General features: G+C 41.3%; 1 protein-coding gene across 1 annotated transcript in view; it reads left to right on the forward strand.

The window, feature by feature from the left end:
- Positions 1–15,349, forward strand: part of Wipf3 (WAS/WASL interacting protein family member 3) — a 170,760-nt gene that overhangs the window by 78,621 nt on the left and 76,790 nt on the right. Inside the window, exon 3 of the mRNA XM_047562137.1 lies at positions 1,567–1,815. Within this exon, the coding sequence (XP_047418093.1) occupies positions 1,567–1,815 (249 nt within the window). The remainder of the gene's footprint in view (positions 1–1,566; positions 1,816–15,349) is intronic.

Consider the following 15,349-nt stretch of genomic DNA (forward strand, 5'->3'; position numbering starts at 1 on the left):
CCATCCCTTTGAACCAGGTATTTAAAAAAATAAATCAATACATGCCAGCACCTATTCATTTCATAAATAGCAGCCTTCCCATTCAACTAGCTCATGGTTGGGCTGCTCAGCAGAAGACCTGATGGGAACTCTCCAGGCCCACAGAAATAACTTCTCTGCAAATTCACCTTTTCTTCCTTGTTGAATCAGAACACTAGTAGTTAAGTCTTCAATGAGAATGAACATTAAGAGCCCAGAGGAGAATTCCTAGATAAATGCTTTGGATTTTTTTCTCACCCAAAATGGCTTGTGACTTTTCGATTGGAGCATGTTCTTCAGGTTTCATGTCTGTGATCATGTAGTATGGCATACAGGAGGAAGGGACGGGAGGGGGACAGGACAAAAGGAGGGAAACAGGTGCCCACTCACTACTGCAATATGCCCTTTTCACCTAAATCAAGAGAGAAAAGCACGTTCTTGGCAAGACAGGAGTGAAAGACATCCTGAGTGTAATATTAATCTTTGCTATAAACATAAGCCTACACACTGTCAGGCTATAAACATGAGTAATTAAGAAAGTAGTTGAGGGCTGCCTGGGGAGCATGCAGTGACAGCAGCTGCTACACTTCTGAACCTGAAGACAGGTTGCAATTCTTGTGTGAGAGCCCTGTTGTTGGCATTGATGGCTCCCTTACATGTGTTCCCAGGAACTTCTACAAGCCTCCAAGGAGCATGGAGCTCAGGTCTCTCCTCCACTCCAGACCTTCTCAGTTAAGAGTGAACTTCCCTCCCACACCAGCACACCCTGATGGCCCTGTAGGACATCTGGCTCATAGATACTCAAACACTCAAGAAAGAGTCAAGAGTCCAGAAGCACACCCTTAGCTGGCAGGAATGCCCAGGAGATAAAAGACAGGGAATGCTGACCAAACCTTTAGTGCACTTGGTGTAATAGAGTACACACAGCTTCAGACACAGACCTGCATCCTGCAAGGGTTTGAGTGAACATGAAGTGTGACAGGGATTTGCTGGACACACCCAAGTTTCTCTGGCTCCTCAGGCTTACTCGAGTTTTCAAAGTGCTTTCTCTTTCCTTTTACCCGAGTCCAAAGACAACTACCTCCTCAATTCACCCAGTTAATTCCGCTCACCCTAAGTTCTTGGTGACATCAACTCCTGAAGAAGTCTTCTCTGACCTGTCCCTTCTATGTGCGCTCAAGAGACCCCTGGACCAACCCCGTTTGATTCTGTCTTCTAACTACCTATTTGTTGATTCCCCTTTCTAGACCTCGAACTCCGTGAAGGCAAGAAGCTACCTTGTTCCCTCTTTTGTCCCCATTCTGGAGCTCAGTAAGGGCTCGGAATTTTTTTGGAATAAATCGAAGGAGTGGCGTGTCCCTAGAGTGGCGGGGCTGGGCCCTGGGTCTTTGGCACCAACAGCCCCTATCTGGGGAAGTCCAGTCCTAGGCCCCCACTCTCCTCCCGGCTCAGACTTGGGACTCTACCTGGGAGGCGCGCCGCGCGGCTGGGACCCGCCTCCTGGGTGCCACAGCGACCCCGCCTTCCCGGGCCGAGTCTCTGCACTAGGCGGCCGCGGCTCCCGGGCAGGAGCCCCCGAGCAGGTGGGGGCGGCGGCCCCGCCTCCGCGTCCCGGCAGCACCAGAGCTGGCGGCCGGGGAGCGAGCTGGGCGCACCGAGTGCAGCACCGAGCGCCGCGCGGCCTCAGCGGCGTCGCCTGGAGCACCGGCGCTGCGGGACGGAGCCCGGAGCGGGAAGGCAGCGGGGAAGGCGGCCCCAGCTGGAGTCCAGACTGGTCCCCGGCACAGCCATCGACAGGTAGCGGCTCCGCGCGCGTGTCCGGGTCGGTGCCCGAGGGGGAAAGGGTGAGTCCTCGGCGGCCGCTCAGGCCAATCCCGAGGCGGAGTGGCCTCGGGCGGAGGCAACGGTGAGCGTGTACGCCAGTGCCGAGGGGACCGCGCCAGGCTGCAGCCCCCGGTTCGGGCCGCCATCTGGGCGCTGCTCTGCGCTGCCCTAGTGCCCGCCACCGTCTCCCCGCCGCGCCACTCAAACCCGGCCAGAAGGGGACCGCGGAGAGAACAAGGTCACGGTGGGGTTGCCTGCTGACCTCCCGGGACCCGAGTCCCCAGTGAACAGCCCCTGGTACTAAGGCCTCCTCGGCCTGGTCCTTCGAGAAGCTCTTGGTTCCCCGCTTCACCCCCAGAACAAAAGACGGGACTCGCTGGGGTGGGGGTTGTCGCGGGAAGGCTGGGCTGAATAAAGAAGAGCTAGTAAATTGCAGAGCCGTAGGTGGCTTTGAGAATACAGAAGTAGCCTCCAGAAAGAAAACCAACTCCGGACACGTGAAGTGACTTGCCCAAGGTCACACAGCTCGTGGTGACAGCGGGGAATAACGCTCAGGTGTCCGGACTCATCTCCCGAAGCTCATTTCCAAGCTTGGGGCCAGTAGTCCGTCTAGTCCAGCGGTTTACATCTGGCCACAGTGGAGCTTTAAAGTCCTCTGGAGGGGTCAGGGAGAAGGTGGCAGAAAAAAATCTCCCACTATATCCCACCGGGAGCCTAGAGGGAACAGAGTTGGAGCAGGGCACCCGGGCCCAGACCCCGTGTGCTGGTAGCCACTGGCTCTCAGAAACAGCGCCTTGTAAGGGTGGCTTGCCGGGTGCGTGGGTGCGCCCGCGGGGTGCATCGGGGCAGCGTGGGGACCATCCGGGCAGCGTGGGGACCGAATGTGCGCTGCTCCCTGGAAAGTAGTTCTGCTGGAAGAGGCCAGGAGAGCTGTTCCAGGAGAGCTATTCCAGGAGCTCTGGGACAGATCAGCAACATCCCTGACATTCAGGGCGCTTTGTGATCCACCGCATTCGGAAGGAAAGTTACTATGTAGCAGGAAGTTGGGTGACATTCGCTTCTCTGAGCTGTAAATGAGGGCCTTTGTTTGGCACGACCTGTATGATTTGGAAAGTTTGTGCTTCTCAGTCTTCTCCTTGTCAGAATTTTTTGTCACTTTATAGAGAGAATTAGAAGCGTATATCTTTAAGTCAGCGTTTAATAGTTATCACAGAGACTCCAAGCTTCTCAAAAACATTTGGGGTGGGAAGTGCCGCTGGAGAAGTGGCTCAGTGGTAGAGCACTTTCTTGGCATGTTTGAGTTCCTGGGTTTGATCCCCAGCCCTGAATTTGCGGTGGGAGAGGGGCGGGGGAGTGAGGTGTTGAGTGGGGGGTAAGCGCTAGACAAATCTAACACATAGCAAGTAGAGGTCAGAAGAGGGGCTGCCTTTGGACTTTGTTATTGACCTGGGCAGGGCATAAGGGAGGCTCCCTACCTTGACCTAAGTAGTGGTCACACATGAGTGCATGTAAAAATTTATGAAGTTATGCCTTATGCCCTTGAGACTTGTGCATTAGACTTTTGTAAGTTTACCTCAAAACAAAGTAAATAAAGATTTAATGCTAAAATCCACTTACTATGGTAGCACAAAGATTGCTTTAGTTTTCCAACTAATGTATTTTAGAGATACATTTAAAAACTACAAAATCAACTCAGAAAAAAAAGGCGGGGAGATAACAAGGAAGTAAAGGAAAGTTAAGAAATAACGGGAAATGGCACATATAATGTAGAGTGCTTTACAAATGCCTGCACACATTACCTCATATGATTCACAGCAGTTCTCCTTTTGTACAGAAGACAAAATAAAAAGTGACAGCGGGGATAAGAATCTGAGGATGTGGACTTAAAAATCTAGGCATGCACCATAAACAGGCAATTTGGGGGCACCCCCGTCAGGGCAGAGTGTTAAGGGTGACAGTGACTTGTAGGCCAACTTCTAAGGGCTGTAGGACTGCCATGCCCCCTCTTTGAGTTCCTTCCAGGAGTTTCTGTTTTCGGGCAATTGTGAGTGTAGCATTGTGTTACACGAAGTTAGCCAGCAGCAGAAGGGATGGAGGAAGTGTGTGTGTCTAAGAACATACAGTTTTAGGAACAGGAGAAAGCCAGCTGGTCCAGCCTGGCACCGCTCTTTTTTGGAGATTTATTGTTCAGAAATCATATAGTACAAGTTGTGATTTTGCAGTCACTCCAACACACACACACACACACACACACACACATACACACAGAACAAAGACCTTGAAAAGAAAAGATCTGAGAAATCCAAAAGGGATTAATAATCAAGGAAAATATGGAATTTTCACCAGGGAGCAACAGTCAACTTTTCCTGCATTTTAGAAATTCATAAATATATGTTTATTAATGCTAAAGTTTTAAAAATCGACAAAAATAACTGAGCAGAAGGAAGGAAATTTGTTTTCTAACAATTATGTTATAAATATACATTAACTGGAGTGCAGAAATATTTGAAACTTTAGGGTACACAACATTACATCTAGGGAGAAATCCTGAGAAATTTGTCCTAATGTGTATTCTAATAATTTTATTCTTCTGCCTAAAATATGGAACTTAAAGAAGTAGAAACATGTTAGTTTTACCAGCCAGTTTCAAATTGCAGAGTTGAATGCTTGGCTTAATCCTGGAATTAAAAGTTTGGTGTAAAGACCCTAGGTTAAGTGGGGCAACTATAGTGGTATCTCTGGGTGAGTCCCCTCAGCTGAGTGCCATCAAATGTGATCATGCATCACAAAGTTATCTTTAGGAAAGTTTTGCCTTGTCACTGTAGTGTTCCTGCCATCTGGCTGCTGGAATATTTAGAAAGGAATCGTAATATTTGACTGACTTTGCTGATGGCCTGACAAAACAAACTTGAAGAGGGAACTATTAAATAAGAGTTCAAGTTGGTGAGAAAATGATTAATTACTTCTAATTTTGCCACTGCACAAAACCAGAGAGACACATAACTCCCCAGCGGATGCCAGGCAGGTGGAGCTCATAAATGTTCTCAATGGCTTCAGCCACTAAGGCACTGGGAACTCCCCTTTTGCAATTTGAGGAGACTCTCCAACTGTTCAAGGGTGAATCCCCCTCTGTTAGGCAGCCAGGCATTGTGCGATGAACTGCAGCATTCAAGTGCCAAAGAGATAAGGTGAAACAGAGCAAATGGGGCAAAAATACTGAGCAGGCATTATGTGATCCAGGCAGTGTGGGGGAGGATGTTCCAGTGCATCTTGAAGGAGTATTCATCCTGTGTGGGCGAGATATTCCAGTAAGTCTGTGAATCTAGGTTGGTGGATCCAGAGGAGAGGCCTGCCTGTGGACTGTAAGTTAGAGTCAGCTCCAGGGTTAGCTGAGAGGAGGCAGCAGCCAGCCTCAGAAATTTGAGTTCCTGGGAACCGGCATCCATGTGAGTACATGTGTATATCAGAGCAAGACCCTGGCTGCCATCCACTGATCCTTTAGAGCTAATGGCTAACTGATATTTGGGCTAGGCTAAGAGCTTCTTATGTAGAAAATCATCACAAGGGAGCTAAGTCTTCTTATTCCTGTTATTAAAGGGAACCAAGAGGCCAAGGGCTAGACTACTTTCAGACTGATCCTGTCATGCCCTGTTCTGTTCTCCTGTCAGTCTTCTCATCCTAATCCCATGATGCCCTTAACCTCCCTGGCTCTCCCTTGTAGCACTTGAGTTCCTGGAGGGAAGATGCTATGTCCACTTTTTCTCTGTTTCCATCTCTTGCACCATGCCTGGCAGATGACAAGTACTCCCTAAAAGCTATTGAATGAATAGATGAGTGAGCGAATGTATCTTTAACAGTGTTCCAAGATCAAAAGCCAGTTATTTTTTGGACTATCTATTGTTTTGACTTTCACTGTCTCATCCTCTCTGTTGATATGGATCCTCTGGCATGATTCTATGGATGAGATGGATAATATGTTTCTCCTGAAAATGCTGAGCTCAGCCTATAAAGTCAGAAGGCCTCTACTTCTTTAAGAAATTCAACATTATTTTTCTTTTGTATAAGTTACATAATTCAGATAATTTGAGTTTGAGTCTTGCATTTATCATTTATTTGCTGTATGATCTTAGATTATTTAGCCTCTGTGTGCTTCAGTTTTCTCATCTATAAAATGAGAATAATAAAAGTACTCAATTTAAGGTAAATAAGATAAGCTCAAGTCTTAGAGCAGTGCCTCATTCATAGCAATGTTCAATAAATTAGTAATATTTTTGTTATGATGATAAGCTGGTGCTTTAAAAAGTTATTTGCCGGGGCTGGGGAGATAGCTCAGTCAGTAGAGTGCTTGCCTTGTAAGCACAAGGCCCTGGGTTCGATCCCCAGCACCGCAAAAAAAAAAAAAAAAAAAAAAAAAAAAAAAGTTATTTGCCTAAATAGTCTTTATTCTATAAAGCCTTTAAAGAGTTTATAAAATTAGACATTAAACAACCTAAACTTAATAGATAATAAACTGGACTAAAGAGAATACCTGAGTAGAAAGTGAGACAGAATCAGAGATAATTTAGAGAACAAGAATATACGAGGTGAAAATAGTTTCCAGAAATGGGATTAAAATTTTGCCAGAGCTTCCCAGCAGCCAAAACAAAAAGGGAAACACAAAAAGTTACCCGATCCACAATGACCATGAGATAAAAGCAGCAGATCGTTTACACAGGCTTTTTCTGGTCCTGAAACCTGGGATAGCTTTCTCCTGGCAGGTCTTCAAAGCAGTCGCTGTTGCCATAGAGATCCAAGTCTTCCACATCATCCCTGTCTAATGGACAATGAAAGTTTTGTGGCAGAAGACAGTGTTTCCTAAAATTTTATTCACATAATCCCACAGCACTGACCCATAAAGCTCTTCTATGAGGGACTGAAACACCATGGGCCAGAGGCTTGCTATTTTCTTAGCTATGCTTACTAGGTGCCTGAAAGAATAGGATAAGTCTTGCAAAACAGGTGGACAATCTCATCTTCAAGAACCTTTGTCTGACCGAAGCTATTTAAATAAGCCAGATTTGCTTATATCATCTACAAAAAGCCGGAGGGTGTCATTGTCATATATACTCAGAGATAGATGGTCGTGTATTCATGAATGTTCTTGATACTGGTAATTCATAGTTTCCCTTTAGATGCAAATTCTTATCACCCTATTTGGAAAAAGAATACAATGCTAGTAAAAGAAATGATATTGAATTTTTAAACATTTTTTATAACTGAAATAATAATGATCCTGTTGTTTTAGCCTGCTTCTCCCTTTCTCTGTGTATCTTTCTATCTATATAGATGTATATGTAAATACATTTAGAGATATTTAGATTCCTATCTATATATGTGTGTGTGTATCACCATATGATTCATATCCCTTGTGATTGCATTCAACTGCCAAAGAAAGCAAAAACAGTGTACACATCTGAATTTACCTTCAACAGATAAGAGTTTATTTGTCACGTGGAACTAGACTCTCAAGAGTGGAAGTCTGGCTGGTGCAGGAGTTCACATGGTGCTATCAGAGATCAGCCCCTTTCTTCCATCTTCCTATTTCTCCATCCTTTAACCTGTAGGACTTAATCCTAAATCTGGTTGCTTCATGGTCACAAGATGACTTCTGTATCTCTGGGCTTATTTCTATAGTCTAGGCAAGAAGAAAGAGAAGATGCAAATAGCTAAAGAGCAAAGGCCATTCTAGTAGGGAATTTTTCCTTTTATTGAGAAAATAATATCCTCTCCAGACTTCCACTTGTATTTCATTGGCCAAAGCATTGTCACAGGGTTGCTCCAAATGTAAGACAGTCTGAGAAATCGAATATTTTTAGCTGGGTAAACTGCAACACCCCCAAATTAGGGACTCTGTTATGAGGAGGAAGAGGAAATGGTTATTGAGAAGGCAACTAGCAGTATCAGCCACCTGACTGCCATTATTAGCCATGTTCCTGACTTAATTAGAAATTAAAGAAGGTGACTCAGTAATTTTAAATGTTATACTTTTATAGATCTTCATGGAATTAGCACTAGAGAAGGAAATAGACCCCTCTGCATATGTGAACATTCCTGAATCACCGTGTGGGTCCTGTTCCTTTTCTGAATGTCAAATCTACATTTCCATTTGCCAAAAGCACCTCAAATTCACTGTGTTTCTAATTAAACTCACTGCTCCCTGCCGGTTCATCACCAACACCCATTTTCTCCTGCTTTTCCTTGGTTAGCACAGAATTGTTTTGCAAGGAACCCTGGACTTATCCTGGGCTCTTCCTTCTCCCCCATCCCAGATGTCCAATCTGATTTCCTCCTTGATTCTGGCCCATTACTGTTAATCTAATTCAAATTAACATTCCGCTTTGCTTATGTGGATCCCCCAATGGGTCTGTTTGCTGTTTTTTCTCCCTACAATTCATTTTCCATGGTAGCCCCCAGGATGCTGATTTGAAATCATAGATGTCTAAAAATGTCTGTCTTTTTTGAAAGAAAATTATTAACACATATTGATTGTGCAAATTAGTGGGATTCCCTGAAATACGTCTATGCACATATACATTGTCCACTGACCTAAAACCCTACAAAATAAATCCCAGACCCCAGCTCCATGATAGACTGGCTGTGGTCCCCGCACCATAGACCCTTCCACTGGTACCCAGCACAGCACTTCTAGTGGCCCTCTGCAACCCCTGCTGTCATGGAGGTCCTGGCCCAGAGGGTCCTTTCTTGTGCTTTTTACCTGTGATCCATGGAAGCAATTACTTACCTTTTCATTCATGTGTCCGAAGCACTCTATATTTCTATTGATATTTTTTGCTCTGGATTCTCTTTTGCCTGCCATTAATAATGATGTGCCCATTTGTTTGTTGTTTTAAATAACAACTTCATTAAGATAGAATTCAGATACCTTCCAGTTCATCTTTTTCAAGTGTACAGTCTCAGTGGTTTTTAGAATATTCAGTCTTACAGCCATCACAGTGATTTCAAGCCATTTCCATCCCAAAGAGAAACCTATGACTACCAAGAGTCTACTTTTGATTTCTATGGACTATTCCAGATATTTCATATAAATAGAATCATACAGATGTGGCCTTTTGTGATGGACTTCTTTCCCTTAGCATAAAGTTTTTAAGCTCCAGGCATACTGTAGCAGGTATCAGTTCTTCATTTCTTTCCTTGCCGGAAAAAAATGCCATCGTGTGACCTACAGCATTTTGCTTTTCCAGTTGCAAGTTGAGGAACAGCTGCATTGTGTGCATATTTGGTTTATTTTGTAGAATGCTCTTGTGAGTGTTCAAGTACAGGTTTTTGTGTGGTCATGTTTGCACTCTCTTCAGTAGATACCCAGGAGCAGAATTGCCTGAGTCTCATGGTGACTCTGTTTCATGTTGAAGAACTGCCAATCTTTTCCAAATTGACTGCACCATTTACCAGCAGTGTATGAAGATTTTGCACCAGTATTTAGTGTTTGAGTATTATTTTCAACTTTTAAACATTATTTTGTTTTAGCAGTGTTTCTTGTAAAGAAGATATGACTGATTTAAGAAAAACAATTTAAATAACTCATTTTAGTAAAAGAATCTAATTGTCTGCAGTTATTGCAACTGCTGATACAATGGGATTTATTTTGGTTTTGCCTACTATTTGCTTTATTGTTACATCTTTTTTCCTCCTCTTTTAAAAATATTTTTAGTTGTATATGGACACAATACCTTTATTTTATTGATTTAGTTTCATGTGGTGCTGGAGGATTGAACCCTGTGCCTCACACATGCTCAGCAAGTGCTCTACCACTGAGCCACAACCCTAGCCCTCCTCCTCCTCCTCCTTTTTTTTTTTCTTCATTTTTTTTCCTTTTTCCTGGGAAAGTGCCCAGCACATAGTAATTCTCAATAAGTAAGTGTCAACTGTTACAAACTGTCATTTGTGGACAGAAACATGTATTTATTAATTTATTCATGTTTATTTATTATCTGCTAATCAAGTCTGTAGGTTCACTTGGTGACTGGTACAGTGCCTAACATACAGAGTTCTGTAAATATATGTTGTATACATATATCAAATTACCACACTATCCTCCCTAAATATGTACAATTATTATATATCAATAAAAATAATAAATATTTACTGTTTTGTGTGAACTACCCAGAGACAGATGGGCTTGGCTAGGGGAATAATGGAAAGAGCAGACCTGGGATCAGACTCACTCAGTTCCATCTGGTTTTGTCACAGCCTGGTTATCTGAGCAGGGTGGGTATATCTTTGAGTCCTCATTTCCTCATCTGTGAAATGGAAATGATAGTATCTGTCAACCGAAGGTGTTTAGAGGGATGAAGGTGATTATGCGAATGATGATCAATTTGTGTAGGGAGCATAGTCTAGACCATGTGAGCTATTGTGTTTGTTGAACTGTCCATCAGGTTTTTCTTTTGCAGTGCTGGGGATCAAACCCAAGGCTTTTCTCACACTTGCAAATCTTTTACCCTTGAGCTATCCTTCCAGCCCCAGTGTCCTTCAGTATTAAGACACCAACCAGGGTCTGCCCAGGGAATAAAGTCATAGAGAAAAATGAAACTGATCCCTTTACTATATGTTTAATATAAATTACAACTGCCATATGAGAGGAGGGGACATTTCCTCTCTTGTGTGGGAAAAGTCAGGGGAAAAACCAAAGGTGTGCTTCCTGTTTCTTCTTAATGTTACAAAATGTTAAGTCTCCAGTGTGTTCCTTAGAGCTGTTTTCTATTCTAACATTCTTTCAAAAACTGAATGAAATATTTTTGCTTCAATTATGCTGCTTTACAGCAATTCAGAGGAAAGATAAATAGCTTCAGAAATAGGTAAGATAAAGAGAGGAAAAGTACAAAACACACACACACACACACACACACACACACAAAGAAATATGTAAGACGATTACCTAAAACATGACAAATGAGCAAACATTTTTCCTGAGTTTAATTCACCTTCCTCACACTTTAACAGCTTTTGCATTCATTGTTGTGCTGGTTTTTACTGGAATGTACATGCCCTACGGTTTCAGAACTTCACCGGCAGACTTCTAGAAGGAAGACTAAGTATCCCGGGTTCAGGCACAATGTTGTGCCTTCCTGGTGTTCACGGATGAGCAATGAGTTTTAAATGATGGTGTTTGATATTATTTACATTAATCACATATGCCAAAGAATGACAAGCCAGAATACCTGCCTGTAGGACCTCCAGTATTCTTGTGGCTGGGGAAACAAAGCCACCAGTTGTTATTTCAGTCCTGCTCGCCTCTTGGCCATCATCCGTTCTTGCATTTAATGAATGGCAAGGATCAGTTACAGCTGGAACCAATTCACAAATGATTCATGCCCAATCAAGAAGCATGTTTTAAAGCCATTCTAACTGTGTCTTAGCCATGTGTTAACAGAAGAGTTAAATCTTAGGGGTTGGTTTGGGAAGAATTATTTTATTTCACTCTTGCCTGTTTTCTAGTGCACTTGGTCAGCTGCCTTTGACACTTGTAGGGGGCTGTGGTGGTGGTTTCAGATGGTGCAGAAGTCTGTGCAGGGACAGCACCATGAAGCCCACCCTTAACTCGTGCTACTGCTCTTGACAGCTCTAGCAGACCAAATCCTCCAGACAAATTTCACTTCTTTCTTTATTCATTTGTGTTTACGTTTTAGGCATGCAGAGGTCTCCTAAGTCAAGTAGCACAAAGCATTTTAAGCAATTGTTGACAATTCTTCCAAAGAAGTAGTTCTCTGAATTATCAATACTGAATTTTTAGGTTCCTAATTAATTTTTGGAATATATCATAGTGCACATGACGCATACTTCAAAAAGTGTGATAAGAAGGTACACTGTGAAGTCTTTCTCACACTCCATTTTCAGGCCACCTAGTTGTTAAGGGTTTTTCCAGATAATTTCTACGTTTATAAGTATACATACACACACATGTACACACACACACACACACACACACACACAAATAAAGAAACACCCAGTTTATATACATTTTCTGCTGCCTGCTTTTTTCACTTAATATAACCTGGAGACCGTTTCATACTGGTACACATAGAGTTACTGCATTCTTCTGAACACTATCTAATATGCCATCCTAGGGTATGAATTGTAATTTAATATTTTGGTTCCCAGTTGATAGGAATATAGATTATTTATCCTCTTACACTGTTAAAAATACTGAAATGAACATCACTGCATTTCTCACAGGTCTAAGTATATCAGAAAGATTAATTCCTAAAATTTAAAAGCGCATGTTAAAATTTTGATACATTTGTCCATTACCCTTTATACAGCTTTACTAATTTATATTTCCATTAATAATTATGAGAGTGATTCCCTACGCTCTCTCCAACACATATTTATCAGACTTTTGAGCTTTGCCATTCTGATTGGTAAAAAGGGTATTTTATTGTGGTTTTGACTTGCATAATAAGGTAGAACATCTTCAATGTGTGTTAATGCCATTTATATGTCCTCAGCTATGAACTGTTTAGGCCCCTTGTACATTTTTATTGAACTATTGATCTGTATTATAGGGTTTACAGGAACACCTTATATAGGAAATAAAACATCCATTTTACTATAATTTTTAAAATTTACTGTAATTGCCTTCCCACTTGTGGTATGATTTTCCTCCAATTTATAGTGTGACTTTTAGCTTTGTTTGTTGTTTTGTGTATGTATATATTAGTTTGCAGAAAATTTTTATAACTTTTAGAAAAGTCATTTTGACATTGAGGTTTTTTTTTTTTTAATTCACCCATATTTTGTTTTAGTAGAATTATAATTTCCTTTTATAGAAATTAAAATTTTGATACTTTGGAATTTATTTTGGTATAAGGCATAAGATCTTTACATTGATATCTAACTTTATTTTTTCCAGATAGCTATCCAGTTTTCTCAATAATTTATATTGAATAACTTCCTCCCACCCCCACATACTATTTTTTATCATAGCCAACTTCCTAAAATACTTAGATCTATTTTTGGGCTTTTGGTTTCATTACCTCACCAATTCTTAATATACCAGTACCAAATTTTTTTTTTTTTTTTTTTTTTTTTTTGTGGTGCTGGGGATTGAACCTGGGGCTTTGGTGCTTGCAAGGCAAGCACTCTACCAACTGAGCTATATCCCCAGCCCCATATTGTTTTAATGAGTGTGGCTTTATTATTTGTTTGTTATTCAGTGATTTTAGTTTTCCATGTGAACTTTGGAATCCATTAGCCTACTTTTAAAAAGCAAGCAAGTCGGTATAGTTATTATGTTCACCTTAAATTTATAGATATAGAGAAAATTAGCATTTGTATGATTTATTCTTTCTAATCGAGTAAAATATGTTTTTTTCCATGTTTTGTTTCTCAGTAATGTTTTAAATTTTTATTTCACATATTTCATTAAATTTATACTTAGGTATCCTTTTTTTAAAGTTACTATTATGAACACAATTATTTCTTCATAATATTATCTAGCAGTTATTGTTTATATACAGAGATAAATTATGGATTTTGTTTATTGTTTTCGAAGAGCCACTTTTAAAATTCTATTATGATTTGAAATAATTTTTCTATTGAGTCTCTCAGATTTTTCATGTACATTGCCATATCATTTTGGGAAAAATGATAATTGAGCCTCCTTCTTTCCAATTAGTATGTATTTTCTTTCTTTTATCTAATTGAATTGGCCACTGTGTCTAAGATGATGATATATAATTGTGGTAACAGTCTACATTCTTGTCTTGTTCCTAACTTTAATTGAAACTTATTTAGTCTTTCCCCATTTACCATGATGTATTTTGAAATATGTCATACATATCTGGGGCAGCTCTGGAGATGATCTTACGATTTTCTTTTACTATCCCCAGCATGGTGAATCATATCTGTTTTAGTCAGCTATTTTGCTGCTGTGACTAAAGGACCCAACCAAAACAACTGTAACGGAGGAAGGGTTTATTAGAGGTCTCATGGTTTTAGAGGTCTCAATCTGTAGACAGCAGTCTCCATTCCTCGCGGCTCCAGGTGAGGGAGAACATCATGGTGGAAGAGTGTGGCAGAGGGATACAGCTCACATGGTGATCTGGAAGCAGAGGTTCTACTCGCCAGATATAAATATATACCAAAAGCCATGCCCCAATTCCCGCCTCCTCCAGCCACACCCTACCACTTCAGTTACCACTCAGTTAATCCCTATCAGGGGATCAAATCACTGATTGGGTTAAGACTCTCACAACCCAATCATTTCTCCTCTGAACCTTCTTGCACTGTCTCACATGTGAGCTTTTAGGGGATACCTCACATTCAAACCATAACAATATCAGTAGATTTTCTGGCAAGAAAATACCCTTGCCTTTGAACTATAGTTAGCTGATGTGTGTTATTTTCAGTGTGTTGCAGAATTCTGGGTTTGGGCATTTTTTGGGGCAGGGTGGTGCTGGGGATTGAACTCAGGGCACTTGGTCACTGAGCCACAGCCCCAGCTCTATTTTGTGTTTTCTTTAGAGACAGGGTCTCACTGAGTTGCTTAGTGCCTTGCTTTTGCTGAGGATGGCTTTGAACTCTCAATCCTCCTGCATCAGCCTCCAAGCCACTGGGATTACAGGTGTGCACCACCATGCCCTACAGAATTCCGATTATTAATACTTAATATTTTGGTCCTTTATATTAATAAGTGAGATTGGTCAATAGGGTCTTTTATCTTTTTCTTTTTCTTTCTTTCTTTCTTTTTTTTTTTTTTTTTTTCCTTTTCTTTTTCTGTTTTGTCTTGGTTCTGTTTTTGCCAGGTTGGGGTCTGACTGCTGACTGACTGTAAAGGAACTTCTCGGTATAGGCTGGGTGGAATCCTGCTCCTGGGGGCCCTTATGCTTCTTGGTGGTGGATCTTGGACCATTTTCGCTGTTTCTTCTGTTGAGATTTTCTCTCTTGTCTTGGTCACTTTAGTAAGTCACATTTCACTAGAGAGTGGTCCATCTCAATCCAGGTTTTCTGATTTAAACCAAATCTTAATATCTTTTATAGCTGTCATTACTTCCCCATTCTTGTCTTATTTCTGTATGTTTGCGCCTTCTCTTTCTTCCCATTTTTTAATTAGATGATTACTTATTTTATTGTTTTCTGTTTTTCAGGGAATTAGCTTTTGGACTTACTAGCTCTAACATTTGTCTTTTTCCTAATGCCTAAATATCTTGTTTTCACATTCATAAGTAGAAGTTAATTCCTTCCTTTCTTATGCTTCCTTTAGGTTATATTATTGTTATTCACACTTCCTGGGAGATTTTCAGTCTTTGTTTTATAGATGGCATTACTTATAGCTAGGACTTGCTCTGAATGTTACCTGAGCTGTGTTCCAAAGTACGCAATGTTTTTATTAATTTTCTCCAGTGTTTTTTTAATTTTTGCTTTTACATCTTCTATGTAACTAGGAGTCATTTTATCATTTCAGAGTTTCTAGGTGATAGTGTTTTAAAGTTTTCCTTGCATTTTTTTC

Source organism: Sciurus carolinensis, chromosome 8 (assembly GCF_902686445.1).
Source record: "Sciurus carolinensis chromosome 8, mSciCar1.2, whole genome shotgun sequence".
NCBI classification, from domain to species: domain Eukaryota; kingdom Metazoa; phylum Chordata; class Mammalia; order Rodentia; family Sciuridae; genus Sciurus; species Sciurus carolinensis.